We start from the raw sequence: 24997 nt of genomic DNA on the forward strand, positions 1-24997 counted from the left end.
CTCCGCTACACCTTCTGACTGCGAACCCAGTTAACCCTTTGGCTCAGCTCTAATTGGTAGGTCGGACTCTTGCTCTCACCAGCAGGCAAGACCACCCACTGCTGATAGTTTGAGCAGTTCAAAAGATTGAACAAGGGTTAAGAAGGTGCTGGACTGCCTTTCAGATGAATTTCTCAGAGGCAGCTGTGCCTTTGCTGGGCGCTGAGAGAATCATGAAGACCCTACAGCCCAGGTTATGGCCTTGCATGTACAAACAGCAGCCCTACAGACTCAAGCCATCCTACCCATATCTGCTGCCCTGACTTCTAGGGAGACAGAGATTGCAACGCTGGATACATTTGATAGGGACTGGAGCAAGTTCTGCTTTTCCATGACCCAGTGTTGGCTCTTTTTCATTGATCAGTCCCAATCATTCTCCACTGGCCAAACCCAAGTAGGGCTTCTTATTAGTCTGCAAACTGGACAGGCACTGGCCTGGGCATCTCCCTTCCTGGAGACCACCAGCTCCTCTTCTGGGTAAGCTCAAAGACTTCATCCGAGGCATGGTGATTGTGTTTGATGATCAAATTGCACATGGTCTACTGAGAGTACATTAGTTCATGTGATCTGTGCTGCCAAAGCAAGTGCCCATGTGCCAAACTACTCAGTCTTCTCCAGCCTTTGCCTATCCTGCCTTGATCCTGGTCCCTGGCATCCTTAAATAGAGCTACTTTGCTCCCAGGGTACACAGTCATCCTTGTCACTGTTGATCTCCTCATTAAGATGGTGCAATTTATTTCCATTTGCTCCCTCCCAACTTTCCACTTTTGATACCAACTCCACAAACTTTTGGAACTGCTTACCTACTCAGCCTATCACCGACAAACCAACCAGCAGAGAGAGCAAGTGAACCAAGCCCTCGAACAATGCCTCCACTGCTTTCTCAATTGTCAGGATAACTAGCTCGTTGTCCTCCAATATGCAGAATTTGTGTACATGCATCCACCTGACATAGCCTATTCTACGCAAACTAGGGTTTCTACCATTGCCTTCATTCAGCTGCACCTACAGACTCCCGACTCCCTACCACAGCAAGTCTAGTTGCCCATCTTCACTGGGTCCACCAAGAGCTTACTGAACACGTGGAAGTCACCCAGGAGGCCTAAAAATGTCATGCTGACCGAAAACAGCGAGCCACATAGACCCTGTCTGTAGGAGAAAAAGTCTGGTTGTCCTCCAAACACCTCAAAATCTCACCCACCCTTCAGCCAAATTGGATCACCAGTACCTAGGCCAATTTAAAATCCTGGAGCCAATTGACCCTGTAGCATTTAGGCTCCAGTTGCTGGAATCCTTGAAAGTCCACCCAGTTTCCCATATTTCCTGTTTGAAATCTCACATGAATAATCACTTTCCCAATCACTCAGCTTTACTGACACCTTCCATAGATGTCCAGGGCCAAGAGGCATATGAGGTCTGGGAACTCCTAGACGCCACACAAGTTTGAGGCATTCTTATTATCTGGTGGAGTGGGAGGGCTATGAACTGGAAGAGCAATCATGGAAACTAGTAGAAAACATTGGTGTTCCACAACTCGTACATGCCTTCCATCAGAAACACCCCCTGAAACCTGGTCTCATGGACTCTAGTAGGTGCCCTTGAAGTGGAGGAGCCAGGACTGACAGGGCCTAGCCTGCAGCAGAGCCAGTCTCCTGGCAGCCTAATGAGCTCAGCTGACCCTGATAGAAGCTGTCTGATTGAGTGCGCCATCTGATTGGCAGAGGGAGTCAGCAGGCTGTTGCATAAGGTCAGTAGCCACAACAGTCCAGTGGCTGCTCAATGCATTCCTAGCCCGCAGCTGCACCTAGTCCTGTCCCTGCCTCTGCTGTCTCTAGCCTTGCTCCAGCCCCAGTGTGTATTTGTTCCTGCTCCAGCCCCAAGACTAGCGCCAGCCTTCACCTGCTCTGCCTCAACCCCCAGCTTCTTCCTGACTCCCAGTTCTGACTCTCCACTATGCCTTCTGACTGGAACTCTGGTTAATCCTTTGGCTCTCCTCTAATGGATAGGACAGATTCTTGCTCCCACCACTACACCAGACTGCCCATGGCCTTGGGGAACAGAAATTTGATAATAGAGGGGATCTTCAATCTACCAAATAAAAGTATAAGAAGCTGGACAAATTCAGACTAGAACTAAGGTGCAAATTTATAACTATGAGTGTAACTAATCATTGGAACAACTTACCAAGTGTTGTGGTGGCTTCATATTCACTGGAAATTTTTAATTTAAGATTGAATGTTTTTCTAAAAGACAGGCTCTAGTTCAAAACACGAATTAATTCAGGGACTTAATACTTGAAACACTAATTAATTCAGGGAAGTCCTATGATCTGTGTTGTGCAGGAGGTCAGTCTAGACAATCACAATAGTCCCTTCTGGTCTTAAAAATCTTTGACTCTATAAAATCTGAAATTTTGACATTTGATGCTGCTAGACCCTCAGTTATTACTTTTGTTAATGAGCTAAAAATCTTTCCTCCCAAGAGATTTTACTGGAATTAGTGTATCCAAGTGACAAAGTAAATACAGGGAGTTGAGAGCAACAGTTTAGCTAAGTAGAAATTGCCTAAACAAACGGAGCAAGACACACTGGAATCACAGGTGAGTAAAAAGCTTAGCAAATGAAATAAAAAGAACAAATGCAGAACTAAATCTATGCAGTATGCTCCTAACTGCCTTATCTCAAAGGAACAAAAAAATATACACAACTAAATGAGTTATGCGAACAACATCTGAGCGAACAGTCACTTGCTTTCTCTCTCAAACTGCATCCGATGAAGTGAGCTGTAGCTCACAAAAGCTTATGCTCAAATAAATTTGTTAGTCTCTAAGGTACCACAGGTGCTCCTTTTCTTTTCTCTCAAACTGGAGATTCACAATGGAAGGTAAGATTTCTGGCAAGAACATAGCTGAAAAGTAAGGTAAATATTTTTGTAGCATACATCTTTCTTTCATTCCCCTTCCTCCTTTTATTTATTTTTAATAACTTCTACTGACTATGGCTCGTGCAAATGAAGGGATCATTTCTCCCAATATCACTCATTAGAAATTCCACCATTTGTGGGTTGCAATTCAAAACACAGTTCAGATTCAGTTTTCTGTCATTTGAGGAGGATTATATAGTAGGTCTACGCATCATGGTTGAAATCCTTCTGTGCTTTCTCATGAGGAACGTACACTGTCAGCAACTAGCATGCTCCAGATTGCACCATCCAGCACAGAAAACTGCTTTTATGAAACCTCCCCTTTTGTAGCAATTAGCAACCAATGGGGCTGTTACAGTGTTAACAGGGATGCTGCTGCTTAAAGACAGCTATGATCCCTTGGTTCATTCACTATATCAACAAAGTTATGACAGGTTTCAGAGTAGCAGCCGTGTTAGTCTGTATTCGCAAAAAGAAAAGGAGTACTTGAGGCAGCTTTTAACAAAGTTATGTTCACTGATAAAAGAAGAAGAATTATGACTAGTCTGCACAACAAACAATTCAGAATAGTCGCACAACCTAAGAAATTTTCTCTTATACTATATTTTCTTCTGTAACATTTTGTAAAACGGCATTTATTCTGTGTCAATCCTGCCATCCATTCCTTTTCCCTTTTTTCCGCATCTGGAACAAACAGCATTTTCATATTTTAAAAAAATCTGTATTCTTTCCCTCAATGGAGATACAATACATTTTTTCCAATACCATGCTTATGTGCCCCCTCTCCACCACCCAGTAGTGATGCACTCTTTCTTTGCATCGGGAGCTTCTTGATACCTCAGAGGTTTTCCGATAGAAGCCCCTATCTGTAAAGATACTTACATAGCCCTAGTCACCACAGTATCAGAGCAACTCACAGTCACTAATGGATTTTATTCACATGACAGTCCTGTGAGGTAGGGAAATATCCCCATTTTATAGATGCAACAGAGCAACTCAGGACAGAAGCAGGAATAAAACCCATGTTTCCTGACTCCCAGTTCTATACTCTGGTAACTCACCAGATAACATTGCCTTTTGCCATCTTCTGTTGTGTTTCTTTTTGTTTTACCCATGTTCCTTTCTTTTTATGCTTATGATAAGTTGTAACTAGTGACAAAAAAAAGATAGTAATATTACAGATTTTCTGCAGAACACAAAGCCATCCACAGCCTCAGAAACAACTCTGACATCATAATCAAAAAGGCTGACAAAGGAGGTGCTGTCGTCATCATGAATAGGTTGGAGTATGAACAAGAGGCTACTAGGCAGCTCTCCAACACCACTTTCTACAAGCCATTACCCTCTGATCCCACTGAGAGTTACCAAAAGAAACTACAGCATTTGCTCAAGAAACTCCCTGAAAAAGCACAAGAACAAATCCGCACAGACACACCCCTGGAGCCCCGACCTGGGGTATTCTATCTGCTACCCAAGATCCATAAACCTGGAAATCCTGGACGCCCCATCATCTCAGGCATTGGCACCCTGACAGCAGGATTGTCTGGCTATGTAGACTCCCTCCTCAGGCCCTACGTTACCAGCACTCCCAGCTATCTTCGAGACACCACTGACTTCCTGAGGAAACTACAATCCATTGGTGATCTTCCTAAAAACACCATCCTAGCCACTATGGATGTAGAAGCCCTCTACACCAACATTCCACACACAGATGGACTACAAGCCATCATGAACAGTATCCCCGATACTGTCACGGCTAACCTGGTGGCTGAACTTTGTGACTTTGTCCTCACCCATAACTATTTCACATTTGGGGACAATGTATACCTTCAAATCAGCGGCACTGCGATGGGTACCCGCATGGCCCCACAGTATGCCAACATTTTTATGGCTGACTTAGAACAACGCTTCCTCAGCTCTCGTCCCCTAATGCCCCTACTCTACTTGTGCTACATTGATGACATCTTCATCATCTGGACCCATGGAAAAGAAGCCCTTGAGGAATTCCACCAGGATTTCAACAATTTCCATCCCACCATCAACCTCAGCCTGGACCAGTCCGCACAAGAGATCCACTTCCTGGACACTACGGTGCTAATAAGCAATGGTCACATAAACACCACCCTATATCAGAAACCTACTGACCGCTACTCCTACCTACATGCCTCTAGCTTTCATCCAGATCATACCACACGATCCATTGTCTACAGCCAAGCTCTACGATATAACCCAACCCCTCAGACAGAGACAAACACCTACAAGATCTCTATCATGCATTCCTACAACTACAATACCCACCTGCTGAAGTGAAGAAACAGACTGACAGAACTAGAAGAGTACCCAGAAGTCACCGACTACAGGACAGGCCCAACAAAGAAAATAACAGAACGCCACTAGCCATCACCTTCAGCCCCCAACTAAAACCTCTCCAATGCATCATCAAGGATCTACAACCTATCCTGAAGGACGACCCATCACTCTCACAGATCTTGGGAGACAGACCAGTCCTTGCTTACAGACAGCCCCCCAATCTGAAGCAAATACTCACCAGCAACCACACACCACACAACAGAACCACTAACCCAGGAACCTATCCTTGCAACAAGGCCCGTTGCCAACTCTGTCCACATATCTATTCAGGGGACACCATCATAGGGCCTAATCACATCAGCCACACTATCAGAGGCTCATTCACCTGCGCATCTACCAATGTGATATATGTCATCATGTGCCAGCAATGCCCCTCTGCCATGTACATTGGCCAAACTGGACAGTCTCTACGTAAAAGAATGAATGGACACAAATCAGACGTCAAGAATTATAACATTCAAAAACCAGTTGGAGAACACTTCAATCTCTCTGGTCACTCGATTACAGACCTAAGAGTGGCTATCCTTCAACAAAAAAGCTTCAAAAACAGACTCCAACGAGAGACTGCTGAATTGGAATTAATTTGCAAACTGGATACAATTAACTTAGGCTTGAATAGAGATTGGGAATGGATGAGTCATTACACAAAGTAAAACTATTTCCCCATGTTATTTCTCCCCTCCACCCCACCCCACCCCACCCCCCACTGTTCCTCTGATATTCTTGTTAACTGCTGGAAATAGCCTACCTTGCTTGTCACCATGAAAGGTTTTCCTCCTTCCCCCCCCTGCTGCTGGTGATGGCTTATCTTAAGTGATCACTCTCCTTACAGTTTCAGAGTAGCAGCCGTGTTAGTCTGTATTCGCAAAAAGAAAAGGAGTACTTGTGGCACCTTAGAGACTAACAAATTTATTAGAGCATAAGCTTTCGTGAGCTACAGCTCACTTCATCCGATGAAGTGAGCTGTAGCTCACGAAAGCTTATGCTCTAATAAATTTGTTAGTCTCTAAGGTGCCACAAGTACTCCCTTTCCTTTTTTAGATTTTTCTTGATCATGCTAATGAAAACGAGACTACTTAGTTTTTCTATAGTAAAGTTATAATGCCAGCAATGATAAAAAACAGTTCGATAATATTCTTAAAAGTTAACTGATAAAGAATCTATTCCACTATCCTAACTCATAGTCCCTTCTGCAACAGTGATGGACAGTTACTACACCGTTCCAGTCATAAACACCTTCCCCTCCCCAAAACCTGCCTGAAAGGAGGACCTGTGGAATGCCCTTCAGACATAGTCAACCCTCCAACCAACAGTCCCCACCGCCACCCCATCCCTTCCAAACCCCAAATCCAACAACCAAGAAAACTGGTAAGATTGAACATTTGGAAAATAAGCTTTATTGTAATCAGGATAATAAAGGAATTTTCACCACCCTCCACTATTGTTTCCTTCTTACTTTATGCAAGATTTTTCTTTTTCCTTCTTTTTGTTCCTTCTTCCTCCATCCTCTTTCCCTGTTCTGTGAGCTTTTACCATCTTTTTGTGCCCTTTTGTCCATCCTGCTTAGTTTTATACCTTTATGCTCTTTACTCTGGAGGTTTTTGTATTAAAAAAAACTCTTTACCGGGCAGCATAGTATTAGTAGAAAATTATATAACGAAGAACTGCAAGGGAAAATTGATTAGCTATTTTGTCCTTTTCCCTTACCAGCCCTTCCAAGGATAAAGTTCTTTGGCACAGCATGAACAAGGAAACTCACTGGAACTTATCTGTTTCGCTCTGAATGACACTGTGTGTAGTGTGGAATACATATGGAAAATGGACTAGGATCGTGTGATAGTTTTCCTCTGCAGCAATCATCTTTCACACAGGGAACAGTCAGCTTTAAAGGGAACAGTCAGCTCTGTGTATGAAGCTCTGCTGATATCTGTTTGGGTGGCCAGAATGCGGTAAGTATTAGAATAGCCAGAACACAGCAGGCAGCAATCTATACAAGTCTAGGAATTGCCATTTGAGCAGCACTGCTCCAAGATCTTCCTCAAACCAGCAGTTTACAGTCCCATTCCTCTCCCCACACAATAATTTTTAATAGAAGATTTCCACAAAGTGCTTAGTAGCTCTCACCTGTAAGCTTGTATTTTAGGATAGTTTTAAAAAAGCAAGTATTTTTGTGTCAAGATATTTTCTTGTTAAATTTCTTTTGTTAACAAACAGTTAAATCAGACTACAGACATTTCATCCTGTAGACTGTCTGGATATTATATGGCCCCGTTCTCCCCTCCCCCCCCCTTTTTTTTTAAAGGCAAGAAAAGGAGACAAACATGGTATATTGTAAGCTTAAAAGTCTATTCAGGGAAACTTGTAACTTCATTTCATGTTTGGATGAGAACTCACAGACTTCTGCTTTTAAATGCATGATCTTAGAGATCTATATCTACCAAACAAGCAAACAAAAAACTATTTGCAAAAAAAAAAAAAAATCAAATAATTTATTTGGTGTTTCTCCTTTGAATGTGCTAAATAATTTCATAACACACACCACCAATTGGCATAAATGCTCCTTGCAATTCCATGAAGTAATGATTGCTGTTTAGATTTCATTACTTTACTGAAGAAAGGTGTGACAACATCAAAAAATTACGAATTTTAGTTTTTCCCATTCATACAGCAAACTCCAAATGTCACTTCACAGAAAATGAAACACTAAAGCGCGCTCTCTTTTTCTACCAAGAAAGAGGAACTTTAGCCGTACTAAATTATTTTGGAGAAAAAAAACTGGATTTTTGTTTAGTAAGCAAACACTTGAAATGGCTACACGTCCTAGAGAGATGGTGTAACAGTTACTGCTTATGTGAACTGCCAAGTTACATTATTCTTTAGAGTAAAGTACTGGAAAACAAGTAGTATAAAAATTGAAAACATCTGTGTAAGTTTAATGGCCAAATTGACCGAAGGGGAAAAAATTACGACAAAACAGTTCCAGGACAGACTATGTCTTCACAGACTAATCCCTTATTTTAATATATTCCTCTTTAACAGAGTTGGAGTTCCCATCTGCTCAAGATCCTAACTAATACAAAATAGTTTATTTTCATATGCACAATTTTTGTCCACTATGAAAAGAACCCTCCTACCAAACATCTGTGCTCTGCAAAGTATAAGTTGCAATATAGCATTAGATGGTTAAAAACAAACAAAAAGAAGCTTGTTTAAAAAGAAATACCTCCTCTCCCATTGCGAAGTAAAGCTGCCTTTCTACAGTTAGAAAGTGTCCAAGAAGAGCATCGGAGTTCTCCCACTTCCCTATAATAGCTAAACTCACAAGTCTAAAAGACCAAGCCTAAAAGTGAGTCACATTTAGGGCCCTCTTAGCTTTGAGGAAAACAAAGCTTGCATTTGTTTATTTCACAGGAAGCCTGGAACTTTTCGTAGTTTTGCTTACTTTGGGGTAGCGGTTTCCTCGCCTTTCCAGACAGAAAACTCAGCTTCACTGGCTTTATGTATATGCCAGCCAGAAAAGGCAACATAAGCAGTAATATGCAAAAAAAATTTGTAAACAGCTCAGACAGAAAACCTTTTAACATATAAATCATATAATTAAACTGAAAAATGATTCTGGTCTTGTCACATTCCAACTACCCAATTTTTTCACTAATTCAAAAGCTAGGAGCTAAAATTCCACGTGATTTACTCCTTTTTTTAAAAGCTGAAATACCACCATGAATCCTCTCTTCCACAACAAAAGTATAAAATCTTTACACTTCCATGTCCCATATAAAGACATTCATGCAAATGTATAAGAATGATCGGAAATGGAAAACGATAATATGAATACCAAAGAATAAATCAGAAGAGGCCACACCTCTCTCTTTTATTTGAGCTATACCGTGTGTTTACCAAGCTTCAAAACATTCTGCAAAATCCTACCATCAATACCAAAACAACAAAATTTAGGCATAAGGACATGAAACAAAATACCTTAACAAATGAAAACAGGAATTTTGAAAGAAGATCATAAATTATCTAGTCAGGACAGCGAAGCAGACGTACCTACTGCTGGGAAATGTGCCACGGTATTTTTTTTAATGACCAGAAATGATCACGAGGTTGGTTTTACCTCTCATGTGGTAGACAAACCCTCTGACTCTTTGACAGCATCTCTATAAGCACAGTAACCACCCTAGCACCACGCTGCGGAACAGGTTTAGTAATGGCTCAGATGGCAGTATGCAACCTGAGTCATCAAAACCACTTCCTGAAGATGTTAATTTCAAAGTTCCACTGAACAAATTCTTTTCAAGTCATAATGAAATATATCCTTTTCAGTTGTACAGAATATAAAGTTGGGGTTCTTTTTAAAAAAAGCCTAAAACACATTTTAACTATATAAAACACAATCAATTGTATTTTTTAATATCCTCTGTTAAAGATATTTTAAAAAAAGCCAAATTTACAGATTCAGAAAAAAAATCCATTGATTAATTCCAACTGATAGAAAATTATGACTGTACAAAGTCTCATTTCAGTTGCTTGATACAGTTCAGTTTGCTTTATGTAACATGAAAATTATTTAATCAGAAATCTCCTTAATACCTCAATGGATATGAAGGTCACATATGCAACATTAAAGCTGAATTAGACTCATTATTTTATTATTTGTGCCAAGCTATTTGCTATTTTTACTTCCCATGTTCATGTATGCAAAGAGTACCAAATGTTTGCTCATTAAAATCTTCCTGAGCTTTAAAGAGGCTACCAACCCCCCACCCCCCAAAACAAACAGTTCCAATGTATAATTAAGGATCACCAGCATCAAGGTTAAATTCTCAAACAAAAGCAAACAAAATAGAAGCAGAAAAGAAAAACTCATTTCAAGTAAATCTACATGCTAGAAATTTCACAATATGGTTTATAAACTGCCACAAGTGCCAAAACAAGCGTTTGCAAGCACTTAGTTTCAAATGTAGGATTTTACAACGTTGTAACAGTTCATCCTTGTCTGCAATGGTCAGGTAAATCACCCTAGGATCTTGCTAGAAAAAAAATACAATTGTTTCTTTGATGTAGACAAAGTCTCAGGAACCAACTTTGCTTATGATCATTATATAGTTATTAGGGTTTATTTAAAGTAGGGCTTACTGCTATTTTACATGTTGTGTTGTATCATACTGTCAGCCAGTTATCCGGGAGCTCATCAGATAGAAAGTAAAATCATTCTATATTTTAGATACATACCAAGGAGCACTGATATTTATCAAAGTATGTTCATTGTACTGGAGTTGAAACCTGTGGGGAATGGAGAGAAGCAGAGCAGCTGCCCCTTTCCAGAAATTCACTATCACATTAATTCATGTCTCCACAGAAAAATCTCTGAAACTCAGCGATATGGAAATCAGCATCACTTTTGCCTAAATAAAGCACGGTGATTTCTTGGGAGTGATCCATCCAGAAATGCTTCTACTTTTTTGTTTCCAGGCTGAAACATTTCGAGATTTCATAGATTTTGTTTTTCAGGGTACACCACCAAAGCAGAAGTCTATGGCTCCCAACCAGGAATCAAAACCAGACTCTCCATAGTATTGCTACTAACATCACCTAGCTGTTATATAGTCTTTTCACCAGTAGATCTCATGCAGTTTTCAAGTAGCTCAAATAAGCAAAAGGAATTTAAAATCAACTGTTTCCTCCATATGGACAATGCTTTCCTTCACTTTGGTATGTGACCCGTGTGTGTGTGTGTGTGTGTGTGTGTGCATCCGATGAGGTGAGCTGTGGCTCACGAGGGCTTGTGCTCTGGTGAATTTCTTGGTCTCTGGGGTGCCACAAGTACTCCTTTTCTTTGTGTGTGTGTGTGTGTGTGTGTGTGTGTGTGTTTCAGTTGGAGTAATCCTGCTGGAAAGGTAGTGGAGGGAAATGGTAGGTATCATGTGTCCAGTCCTTGTTGGCAGTGTGACTTGTGATTAAAGGCTGTGGCCCCTGTTCACTGCTGTTACTCCTTGATCTATTTCATCAAGCACCAGCCAGCGTGAGAGCCTGGGTGGGAGGGGTATGTTGGCAATATGAACCTGTTCCCCAAAGGAGTAAAATATTCATCACTTTGGTAGAGATCTAGAGTTGCTGCCTTTAAAAGTTTGTCTTGACCGAGGGCCAAATTGATTGGATCAGGTTCAGACCTGGTGTGAAGTTGAGTTACATATGTATGCACGAGGTCTGAATTTGGCCATGTATGTCATCCCATCATGATGCAATGTCCTGACTCGATGCTGTGCTGACTCCAAAGAATATTTTTGAACATTTCAATGTCCTGCAAGTCTTACTTGTATGATGTGGGACTGTCACAGGAAACAATGCAACCCTTCCTCTCTATTATTCATCCCACTGATCTTTTTGCATTATGGTCTCCACATGACGCTGTGATTGAATCAAACATCTTTTCTTTCCTCCTTTCCATGCCTGCATCTTGCTGCAGCATCCATTCCAACAAAATCTGTAGTATCTGGCTGGTGAATCTTGCCCATATGCTCAGGGTTTAGCTGATTGCCATATTTGGGGTCGGGAAGGAATTTTCCTCCAGGGCAGATTGGAGAGGCCCTGGAGGTTTTTCGCCTTCCTCTGTAGCATGGGGCATGGTTGACTTGAGGGAGGCTTCTCTGCTCCTTGAAGTCTTTAAACCATGATTTAAAGACTTCAATAGCTCAGACATGGGTGAGGTTTTTCATAGGAGTGGGTGGGTGAGATTCTGTGGCCTGCGCTGTGCAGGAGGTCGGACTAGATGATCAGAATGGTCCCTTCTGACCTTAGTATCTATGAATCTATGTATGTGCAAGGCACTGTGGTATAGGCAATGTTAAAACATCCTATATTTGTCATCTATACTGCAATAACAGTTTTTAAAAATAACGATCTTAAGTGACACAGATCATTGTTGTAGGGTGCTCATTTTTTTAAAATGCCACTTATACAGCAACATGTTCTCTGTTAAAACCCAGGGCAAAGCCATTTCACTGACAGCTGGATTATTCCCGTTTACCAGAGAGTATCTTGAACATTTTACAATCCAGAGTGAAATCATGTTATCACAGACACGTTTGGGGAAGGGAGAAGGAATATAGAAGATGAGAAGAGACATTGCTCACCTACGCATCACTCTTCAAGAGCGATTCAGCAGACACTCACTGCCAGTCTGGTTTATCAAATTTGTTCCTCTCTATTAAACTCAGTTTTCCAATTCCTGCTCCATTCCCTTTGTACCTGTTTTCCTGCATGAGATTATGGTTTCATAATCTCATGCAGGTATAGATCTAAACTGTCCTTCATCTGAGAGCTAGCTGTGTTTTACCTATCTCATGAAGACCTGGTGTCATTAATTAGCTTTTATTGCTGTAAATTATTTATACCAAAAAGGATAAATAATATTCTTGAGAATTTTGTGCATTACATTTTACAATTTCAAAGTGCTCTTCATAATTTTCAAATGATATCTTTGCAAAAAAAATTAATCCTACACTGTTAACACTTTACCACTGAAGCACCAATGAAAGATAGTCATCACTTAAAATGGCAGTTTTATATTCAGTTAATTATCTCATGGTAGATAAGAAATGAGGAGGCAAGGAATGGTAAAGAAATGGACCAGAATGAGTAGTTTAGTGTCAGAAGAGCTACAGAGGTACAAAAGCGAGGGACCTCATGATGTGGGCGTTTCATGCATGGAGTGGCTACAATATCATGTCCCAAGGCTACAAAATGATATATGCTACTTTTATTCTCGTGTCCCTTATTTTGAGCTTTGGTTCTAACTATTTTTAGCATTCAACTCTAACTGCTTTTAGTTCTAATGTCATACCTGGGAAAGTGCAGCAGGGGAGAAGGGTGGCAAAGGGATAAAGAGCAACTAATGTCCCCATTTGAGATGATCAGGGTGAACTAAGAAATAATGGCGTTTAAGAAGAGACTTAATAAATACAAGAGTTTTAAAGGAACTAAAAACCAAAGCAGCCTGTCCGCCAACCAAAACATGCAAGTTCTTTAAAACAGCAATTCTCTATACATTGCTCTTTATGGTTCTACATGCAGCTCTCACTGCGTAGATGACTGATTAGCGATCCACTCAGTTTAGTTGGATCTCAAGAAGAGACGCACAAGAATGCCAGCCACAGGACCATCTGCCTAATACATTGTGCAGCACAGGGAGCAATGAACAAACTCAGCAATTTCTATGCTGCTGTTCAGTTACCCTTTATCACACAGAAGAATAAAGAAACAGGAGCAACTGCTATTCCCTTCCTTCACAACAAGCAAAAATGGAGTTCCTTTTCCTCCCAACAGCCAGCATGAGGTCTACAGGAAGATGAGGGTGGAAAGGGAAGAGGAGGAGGAACTGCCGAGAGAGAGAGAGAGGATGATGTTTGTGTCAACGTATAATAAATGTGTGCCATGATCAGGCAAATATTGTAATAACATCATATGATTATTTTGTGGAAGACAAGGGGCGGTGAGGTAATATCTTTTATTGATAATTTTGTGTCATTCTTAGACTCCATTTGATTGAGTGGCTCTCTAAGCTCAGTGGCTCTCAACCTTTCTTACTGTACCCCTTTCAGGAGTCTGATTTGTCTTGCGTATTCCCAAGTTTCACCTCACTTAAAAATTACTTGCTTACAAAATCAGACATAAAAATATAAACGTGTCACAGCACACTATTACTGAAAAAATTGCTTACTTTCTCATTTTTACCATATAATTATAAAATAAATTAACTGAAATATAAATATTGTACTTAAATTTCAGTGTGTCGTATATAGAGCAGTATAAACCAGTCATTGTCTGTATGAAATTTTACCTTGTATTGATTTCACTAGTGCTTTTAATGTAGCCTGTTGTAAAACTAGGCAACGATCTAGATGAGTGGATGCACCACTCCGGAAGGCCTCTCGAGGACCACTGTTCTAGCTGTTAAATGTGGGGCAAGTATGGTAAGTGTTATGCAAGCATTTCCTACTTGCAGCCTGAGAAGTTACTAAATACAGGAAATAATGTTTTCTAATTTCAAATATGATGTAATCACATTCCATTAAAAATATTCTTTAAGGAAAATGTGAATACAGAAGAAGGGTGGTCTTGTAATTAAGACACCAGGCTAAGACTAAGGATTTTGGATTAGATTAAAAAAAAGTGGATCAAGACCTCCTCTCATTTCACAAAAACCATTTAATATCTACCAGATGGACACCTCAAATTTAACTATATTAGATGAGTAACTAAAAAGTGAACGGGTCTATATTTAATTTAATTTATTTGTTTATTATTTAATACACAGCCCATTTACCAAAAAATTCTGTATATTTACTGAAAACTACCATATGTAAGCTTGGCAGAATTCATTTTTTAAATATAATTTTGAAGGACATATCAAGGTTTATTTTTAAGCTTTTTATTTTTAAATTTTCTCAGTTGTGGAACATTGGAGAATGTCAGACAATTATTTAATGACTGTAGACACTGAGATAAAAAAGCTTTATAACCATTAAAACACAAATTGTCACCACCACATGTCAAAATATGCAAAGTAAATATCCTTAAATAAAAAAGTTCTCAAGCAGTGTTTTTTTTACTTTACCAATCTGTACATTTCAATTATATCACTGGTGGAAATACTTTTTTGTTGATTTGTGTGTGCACAGAAATCAAAGTTTACCAACATTCACTGATAAAAATCGAATTCTCCCAAGCCTAGTCATATGGTATTTGCAGAGCACTGGAGTTTGTCAATTCCAAGCCATCTGAATCAGACGTGGATAATTCAATACCTCTACAGTTCTGGTTAAGGTCCATATGTGCACATTCACAGGTGAATGTATATATAGTAATCATAAACAAACACTATTTAACATGCAAATACTGACTGTGCATCTAGCTCATCAGAATATCTGCAGGCACTGTATTTGTTTTCTTTACCTATATACCTGCTGGAAATGAACTACTAAAAAGAGACATTTTCTAGTGTAATAGGAAAAGTTTATAGCCCTAGACCAGGACAGCACTTAACTACATGCTTCATTTTAAGCAGAAGCTTAAATCCTATTGACTACAAGTGCATTCCTAAAGAAAGATGCTTTCTTGAATTGGGGCCTACATGAATCCCGTCCTATGCAGCTATCACACTATCAACTTAAAAACAAATAAAAACAAAAAAAAAACCCTTTCGTTATCCCATTCTGGTGGTAGTAACAATCTCTTTCAACATTTTAAAGCAGCACATATAAATGTTTACGTTGCAGAAGACCCTAATTTGAATTTTACCAAAGATAAGCAGAATTCCAAGCATGCATATGTCTATCAAAACCTCACTGATCAGATTATCCACACACGAGATAAATATAATTGCTTATAAAGGTGAGGGGAAGGATTTTGTGCCTTTTTATTATGGTACATACAGAAGGCATGAAAAAAATGCTAAAAAGATTACCCCCCCACCCCCCGCGTATTAGAAATATTAAGTCTTGTCTTCTGGTGTGTCTGGTTCTCCTTGGAGACTAGAAAATGAATGGACCTCTCTGAGGGCTCAACTGAAAGGGTGAAGGTATTTGAATCTTTAACCAAGAGAGGTTTCAGAGTAGCAGCCGTGTTAGTCTATATCCGCAAAAAGAAAAGGAGTACTTGAGGCACCTTAGAGACTAACAAATTTATTTGAGCATAAGCTTTCGTGAGCTACAGCTCACTTCATTGGATGCATGCAGTGGAAAATACAGTAGGGGGATTTTATACACACAGAGAACATGAAACAATGGGTGTTACCATACACACTGTAATGAGAGTGATCAGGTAAGGCGAGTTATTACCAGCAGGAGAGGAAAAAAAAAAAAAAAACAAAAAACTTTTGCAGTGATCATCAAGCTGGGCCATTTCCAGCAGTTATCAAGAATGTCTGAGGAACAGTGGAGGGGGGAAATAAACATGGGGAAATAGTTTTACTTTGTGTAATGACACATCCACTCCCAGTCTTTATTCAAGCCTAATTTAATGGTGTCCAGTTTGCAAATTAATTTCAATTCAACAGTCTCTCGTTGGAGTCTGTTTTTGAAGTTTTTTTGTTGTAATATTGCCACTTTTTGGTCTGTAATTGAGTGACCAGAGAGATTGAAGTGTTCTCCAACTGGTTTTTGAACGTTATAATTCTTGACATCTGATTTGCGTCCATTTATTCTTTTACGTAGAGACTGTCCAGTTTGGCCAATGTACATGACAGAGGGGCATTGCTGGCACATGATGGCATATATCACATTGGTAGATGCACACGTGAATGAGCCTCTGATAGTGTGGCTGATGTGATTAGGCCCTATGATGGTGTCCCCTGAATAGATGTGTGGACACAGTTGGCAACTGGCTTTGTTGCAAGGAAAGGTTCCTGGGTTAGTGGTTCTGTTGTGTGATGTATGGTTGCTGGTGAGTATTTGCTTCAGGTTGGGGGGGCTGTCTGTAAGCAAGGACTGGCCTGACATTCCAAGATCTGTAAGAGTGATGGGTCGTCCTTCAGGATAGGTTGTAGACCCCTGATGATGCGCTGGAGAGGTTTTAGTTGGGGGCTGAAGGCGATGGCCAGTTGCGCCGTTATTTTCTATTTTATTATCACTACAAAAGGTTGTTTTTTTCCCTCTCCTGCTGGTAATAGCTCACCTTACCTAATCACTCTCATTACAGTATGTATGGTAACACCCATTGTTTCATGATCTCTGTGTATATAAAATCCCCCTACTGTATTTTCCATGGATGCATCCGATGAAATGAGCTGTAGCTCACGAAAGCTTATGCTCAAATAAATTTGTTAGTCTCTAAGCCACAAGTACTCCTTTTCTTTTAACAAACCGAGTTCCCCCCCAAAGTGTTAACTGTGTTCTTCTTTATATGTCACACAAACAAAAGAAGAGCATAAAACAATTTCCACCCTCTACAAGTCGCCTACAAAAAGTTTGGTAGTTTGCACAATGCATTTTTTAAATGAATATCCAAAGCATTGAGTTAAAAGTTAAATTCTGTAGATACTTTTTGAAGTTTCTTTATTGGCAGCCTGATGGTACAGTGATTTTATGCTGCCATGTTACTTTACATAAGAACTGGGCATTATTATTATTATTTGTGGTGTCATGTTGGTAACCACAGCTCTAATACAGACTTGTCCATCTTATTCCCTGCACTGGTAGTTATTTAGAACAAAGACCAGTGGGTGGAGGTGTGAACACAGGAATAAAACCTTCACTGAAATAACATTCTTCCAGGCAATTAAGTAGATGAGTTATTATCAACGTCACAGGAATCTATTTTCGTGCACTTGGCACAACAGATGACAAAAGGAGTCAGTCAAAGTAAGGAATAGGAAAGAAACCAAAAAGCTGTCAGTTCTACCTTGTCATAAAGTTGAGTACTTTGGGGACGGAAGTCATGCTCATTTGAAGGACTCCAATGACAACGACAGAATTAAGTTACAATATGTACCTTTTCTACTGGTGGAAAGTCATTTTCTACTTCTATTGACCTTGGCCGTAGCTTTATTGGTTTGTCTTTGAAGATATCGCCAAAACCAATCCCCTTGACCTTTTTGGGTTGGATTGCTGCTGCTCCATTGGCTCCTTCTGATTTTGTGCTGCTTGAGTCACCACCATCACTCTCAGAGCCTGTAGCATCTCTTAAACCTGCCAGAAAAGGGGGTGGAGGGGAAGAAACGTTAGATATGGAGCTTGACAATATTTTAAAAACAGAGAATGGTGGTCAAAGCAAATAGCAGCTCCTCCCATCCCAAACGCATAGGTAAAGTGGATGTCCTTTCTTTGTGCCAAGTACTCATTCTAGGTTTTTTTATTTAATCTTTTTCCCATACGTCTTAGAACTTCTCCCAATCCACAACACACACACTTCCAATATCAAAATATTATCCCTGAAGAAGGCCACTGCTATACATCAAAATATCTTATTACTCTAGACACAGATCACTCAAAAGAGAGTCCAAGAAATTAGAATTAATTTCAGTTCTAGTTCAGCTATCATACTTCTGGCATTTAAAATTCAGGAGTCAGACCAGATATACTATACTGTATCTGTATGACTCATGTCAAGCCAATTTTGCAATTAGTATCTAAAGATACATTACTATTAGGGAAATACAAAGCTAAAAGCTGTTTAAACAAATTTGCAATCAAATAAATGGCATAATATTATCCCTGCTGAAGAATTACATTTCTCTGTAGATTAGACAGCCTTGTAAGAAAAGCACACATGCACACCCTCCTCTAGGAATATAATAAATCAAAATTGACATCGCAATTTGCTTTACTACTCTCAATGAACAGGAAAATCCAGGCTTACCTGAAAATTTCCTTTCTTCAAGTAATAAGGTCCACAGTTCTATTACAAAAAGAAAAGGAGTACTTGTGGTACCTTAGAGACTAACAAATTTATTTGACCATATACAATGAGTATTTTAAGTTCAGTCTGCTTGCAGTTCAAGGGCAGAACCAGAACTATCAGGAGGGAAGTGTCAGCGTATGCAGATGACACACACACTATCTATCCTTTACCACACACAACCACACAACTACCATCAAGACAGCCCAGTACTTGGGTGAAAGCAGCTCTTGGATAAAAAAGAGCTGGCTGAAGCTGAACCTGAGCAAGACAGCGATGATGCTGGTGCGCAGAGGAGAGTATTTTTAAGAGCTTGGAGCCTTAGTGTGGTTTCCATTGGTAGAAGATAGACACCCACAATGGGTCAATTCAGTCCATAGCTTAGGAGTACTCTTGGATTCCTCACTAACACTGAGCTCTCACATAGTAGCATCTGCATGTAATGCTTTCCATCTCTGCTTGGCTAGAAAACTCCATCCCATCCTGGTGGATGAACACCTGGCCTTTGTCACCTCTCAAATGGACTACAGCAATGGGCATGAAGCCAGCGGAAAATCCATTGGCACAGAATGCTGCAGCGCATCTCCTCAGCAACACAGGCTACCATGAACATAACAAACCTGTCCTCCACTTTCTTCACTGGCTTCCCTTTGAATTTCTAATCAAGTTCAAAATTGCAGTCTATCTTCAAATCACTCCCTGGCCTGGGCTCAGGGTATCTAAAAGATCATCTACAAAGCTCTGAGGTGAAGAGTGTTTGACAGCTACACTCTGGCACAACAGAACTCTCAACAATAAGAGGAAAGCTCATCTGTGTAGGAGACAGAACATTCTCCGGGATGTTCCAAGACTGTGGAGTGATCTCTCCCAGGAATTAAGAACCAACACAAACACCACCACTTTAGGCTCCAAATGCAAGGCACATTTCTTTCACCTTGCCTTCTCTTACATAAACATATAGCAACGGGTACACTGATATTTAAAAAAATACCTTACCAAACCTAGACACTCCATTGCACATGCTTCTCCCTCTGGGGAGAGAATACGAGAACACACGACAGCTGTGTAATCACATTGCTAATTGCACTACTGGAGGACACTAGATACTAGGGTGATGAGTGTGGTATAAAAACCAATAGAGAATAGACTAGAATGCCCTGCCTCTTGAAGTTATCTCCAGTTGAGGAAACTTCCACAGCCAGGATAACTGAAATCTACTTTCCTAAATTACAGATCACGTTAAATAAACTTTGAGGAAAAACACAATGAAGTATTCTACTGCAGATTATGGTAAATTCTGCCTAATGACAATAAACCCAAATCCTTTGATGTCGATTTCCATCTCTATTCTGAATGACCATTTGTCTTCAGGGCAGCTGGATATGTGGACCTTATTACTTAAAGAAAGGAAATTTTCAGGTAAGCATAGATAAATTTTCCCATTTTTCTTAGTGCTAATTAAAATGGGTTTTCATAGTAGGGTGCCTCCAGGATAGGTAGCAAGATCATCTCTTAAATACAGACATCCAAAACCAAGTAGATTATATACATCTCCTCCATCTTCCCCTGGGTACCAAGGCATGGAGAAGACTTCTCCCAAAACAAAGGAAATGGCATTAGCTGACACTGGATGATCAATATGGTGAATAAATGGCAGACTAGCACATTTTATTACAGGAGAAATGACTATTCTGCCCTGAAATTGCCAGTTCTTCTAAGGATTGGATGGTGATGCATAACTAAAGCACGGCTATTTCTTGAGTTTACTTAAGGAATGAATGCTATGACAATTGTGAGGACTACTGGGCTGAAATTTAAGTCTCATAGAAAGGTCTCATAGAAAGCCCCAAATTTCAAATTAAAAAACCCTCATCTGATTGGAGATAGTAGCCATTGGGAGGCCTGCTCTAATGGATAGGAAATATGGTGACACTTGCTGCAGAGGTTCCATTCGGGTATAGAGGTAAGGAGCAGGATGAGGTTACAAGGTTATACTCTATGACCTTGTGAGGTTGGAATAAGGTTGCTGCCCTAAGGAAACATTAAATGTTGGGATATATACAAAGTTTCCTTTTCTTGAATATGCTGCTAACATTATACTACAGAGACCTGACCTGTTTGCAGGACACTCATATTCCCATATTAAGGTCCTCCTGGAGGAACTTGAGGTTACGTTTCACTGATTTAACAGGATAGTTAAGCTTTGCACCAGCTCACAAAGTTAGTTTTATTTGCTGACTTCTCTTGCTTGAGGTCCATGGGAGCAAAAATCACTTCCTTCAACTATTCATTTTGCAGCTGTCTGGTCGGATGGAGGACTGGTCTTGTAACAGCAAACGTCCTTTGTGAGGAGGATACCTCCCAAAATCCACTGCTAGGTTAATCAACCTGGAGAGCCAAACTCTCTTCAGCCAGAAAGGCATAAACAGTGTCACTACTACTCTCTTGTTCTTATCTTCTCTATTGTCCTGGAAAGCTGTGGAAAAGGCGAGAAAGCAAAGCAAGGACTTGGTGTGTGAATGCAGGATGAGAGGTAGTGAGTGATGTCACGCAGAGAGGCACTTGATTTACTGTTTCCAGCAAAGCGGCTGATCACCAGCTGACCAAACTGATGATGTGTGAGATATTCTTGGGTTTAGAAGCTGATAAGGTGATGGTTTGTCCCCAGGCCTTAAAGGACCCACTGCCATACCCAGAGTCTCTTTCCAGGCTCAGTTTTATGTTCCAAACATACTCAAAATAAAAACAGTTCATTGGTGAACCCTGGATTGTAGCACCTAGGGGGGCTTCCCCTTTGCCTCTCAATTTTTCCTGGTTCAGGGCCTACTGCAGGATTCTTCCTTGCTCTTTTCACAGAGCTGCCTCCCAGCTTTCTCCCTGGAAGCTGCCCCCCCCTTCTGTTCCCATTGCCTTCCCTCTTGGCACTGTAGAAACCACTCCCAGGGAACTTCCTGTTGCTCCTGCTTCCTTACTGACAGCCTGGATCTTCATAGCCCCAGATGGTGCTCAACCCTCTTAATTGACCAATTGGGAGCACCTGTTCTAGCACAGGGGAGCTGGACCTGCTTCACTGAAGCCGGGGTCACTCTGTGACAGAGCCACTCTGATAATCCAACTTCTGCCATGTAAGTCTTGGTGTTCATCTCCCCTTTGGTGGGCAGTGCACTTAGACAGGAAACTTCATTCTGCCAAGAACAAGCAAATTTCTCTCTGGGTTAGGGCTGAATGTGTTCTTTCTAGTCATTGTGAAACCCTATTGGACACACTCACTGTCGTCACTAGAACAGGTCTGTTATTCATGGAAGAAGCCATGCTCTGAGACCTCAATTAATTATTGTGTTCCAGCTGGTGGATGCTGTGCCTTCCTTTTCTGGTGCCCATTCCCTGAACTGAATTAAGAAGGTCTCTTAAAAATAATAAAAATAATCTGATTCTCTAAATGTACTGGTTGTCAGAGCAGATAACATACAATTGGAGCTAGATCTCTGCCAATGAATAAGATAGAGTAAGATGCAGTGGCAGTACCCAGAATAACTTGATATAGGTAACATATGAACTCATTGAACATGCCTCTGTCTGAGATCAGAATTCCCAATAGGCTCCGATAAAAATTGGATTTTTGCTTCTGTGACACCACTTGTTTTCCATTGGGGCAATCTTCATTTTCTGTAACATTTTTCTGAGATGAGACCCTTTATCTGATAGTATTCCTCCTCATCCCAGGTCTGTTATTGACTTTCCAGGCACAGTGTGTTGGTCCCGAATCCAAGATACTTCAGGAACTGTGTCACTCTGTGTGATTGATTCAGCTTTTCTCTGTACAGAATCCAGATCAGAAAAATTGTCCGGGAAGAGATAAGTGAATTTCCTTCTTCCCTAAAGCCAATATTATTTCTACCATAATGCTGGAGAGACACTCTGGGAGCACATGGAACATCAAATGGTAATGACTGAAACTGGGAAAAAATAAAAGGCTGCTATTCATCTGCAAATCATAAGAATTATCTAAGGATGGTTAAATGGGAATGCTTTGAAGACAAACCTGCATTAAGAATTTATTCAGATGTTTCAGACTATTTGTCCCCAATTCTCTGAGGCTAGAAACAAGAAGGCGAACCAGTTGCAACCCTCCAATATGAAGTAGGTGATGGATGATTTCATTCATTTATGACAGGTTTCAGAGTAGCAGCCATGTTAATCTGTATTCGCAAAAAGAAAAGGAGTACTTGTGGCACCTTAGAGACTAAAATTTATTTGAGCATAAGCTTTCGTGAGCTACAGCTCACTTCATCGGATGCATTCAGTGGAAAATACAGTGGGGAGATTTATATACATAGAGAACATGAAACAATGGGTTTACCATACACACTAACCAGAGTGATCACTTAAGGTGAGCTATTATCAGCAGGAGAATGTGTTCCCCCCCTGCTCTCCTACTGGTAATAGCTCATCTTAAGTGATCACTGGTTACAGTGTGTATGGCAAAACCCATTATTTCATGTTCTCTATGTATATAAATCTCCCCACTGTATTTTCCACTGAATGCATCCGATGAGTGAGCTGTATCTCACGAAAGCTTATGCTCAAATAAATTTGTTGGTCTCTAAGGTGCCACAAGTACTCATTTTCTTCATTCATTTAGTGGCTGAGACTGGAAATGGAACAAAGCTGTTCTTGTAATTTTTGCACAGCTCCCTACGGTACTCCCATGGACATTATCCAGTGACCACATTTGATCAAAGCTACAGGTAACTCTATTGCTTCCAAATTGAGAGAACCTGGCACTACTCAGAGGTCTATCTCCAGAAAGGGCTGGTTGGGAGACCTTCAGATAGCTCTGGGGTAATGTAGGGCAACTACAGACCCTAACCTACTCTTGTTCTAGCTGCCTGACAAAAAAGTATTCTTTCCTGTTGTGCTTCAAGTAGCCATCTGATTTGTACTCGCTTCTATAATGTGTGTCCAGAGTCAGGACTGTCAGTCGAATTTTTTGATTACTATGTGGCCACAGGTAAAAATCTCCCCCAGTTAGAAACACCAAGTCCCTGACCACCAGGGAAAATAGCTACTTTATTTTCAATAAGGGAGGAGCAGGAGACACAGGCCTTTCCTTTTGCTTTTGACTTTTCTTTGCCGGCTCTCTCCCTGAAGCCCATAGGTGCACCAGCTGCTGCCAACATCTCAGAAGGGGAAGCAGAGCTAAGGGGACAATCTCCCCCAAAAAATCAAATGCAGCCTTGGGACACAGCTGGGAATTAGACAAACACATTATGGAACTGAACTGTTAATTTAAAAAACTGAAATAAAGTTTGGCATTTTCCTCAGAAAAGCTCTGCTGCAGGGAGGGCTGGCTAAAACATTGAAGAGAGCGCCAGGAGGCAGAGCATTCTCCTTCTGACAGTGACTAATAGCTTTGGTTCTGCCCACTACTAACATTAAACTGTTGAACCTGGGAGAGGAACAGCAGCAAGAAGTTAAATTTTCCAAACCTGACTCTAGGAAGCTAGACTTTTGTCTACTATCTATGAGAAGATAGGGGACCGCAGACATACATAAAATGGTATAACATGTTCATAGCCCGAGTATTGACTGCTATTTATTTCATTTACACAATAAATGTGTTAGATAATTTAGTATTCATGCAAGTAAGAGTTTAACACCACTATCTCTGGAGGTAGCTCAGACCTAATTCTTTCTCAGAAAACCACAGCTGTGTCAAGGCATTTCAAGACTTGACCTGTAACACTCTTGCTATTTGTGTGAGGTCTCCCCAGAGCAAACTCTCCAAATTGTGCCAAACTATAGTGGTTTTGAGATTAGCACAAATGGGGATTAGGAGGACCATCAGATTTAATTCACTAACAAACAATATTCCCAGAGTTGTGCGGCATCAGTCCAGGATTCTGGAACACAAAGATATATTCAGACTTGATAAGCGCAAAATGTTAATTTTATCACAGCTGTTTATTTTTGTTTTAACTCTATTCAAAACACAGGAAAAATAATTGTTTCTAAATGTAAATAAGTGAAAAGGCCATAAAGAAAAAGAAAAAACATTTTCAAGCTTCAAAGAAAATTCTCTTTTAATGTATTGTTTAACAATTTCATTTTTATTTTGTTCTGTACTGCTACTCTTTATTTCATGGTATTGGCAAAATCCCCAAATGTAACTGGCAGAATAGCCAGTAGCCAATGTTTCCGCCCTGCCTCCCAGATGCTCTCTAAACTTTACCAGACCAAGTGATACAAAGGTCAGCTGTTCAGAGGC

General features: G+C 40.4%; 1 protein-coding gene across 4 annotated transcripts in view; it reads right to left on the reverse strand.

The window, feature by feature from the left end:
• The window catches only part of SH3KBP1 (SH3 domain containing kinase binding protein 1), a 368642-nt gene that overhangs the window by 115924 nt on the left and 227721 nt on the right, over positions 1–24997 (reverse strand). For 3 of the 4 annotated variants that reach the window (XM_038386662.2, XM_038386663.2, XM_043504627.1), the window contains one exon: positions 17824–18020. In XM_038386662.2, coding sequence (XP_038242590.1) covers positions 17824–18020 — 197 coding nt within the window. Of the gene's footprint in view, positions 1–8554; positions 8630–17823; positions 18021–24997 lie in introns of those variants that run through there. The other variant, XM_043504640.1, reaches the window with a different exon arrangement.

The sequence above is a fragment of the Dermochelys coriacea genome, chromosome 1, assembly GCF_009764565.3.
Source record: "Dermochelys coriacea isolate rDerCor1 chromosome 1, rDerCor1.pri.v4, whole genome shotgun sequence".
Lineage (NCBI taxonomy): Eukaryota > Metazoa > Chordata > Testudines > Dermochelyidae > Dermochelys > Dermochelys coriacea.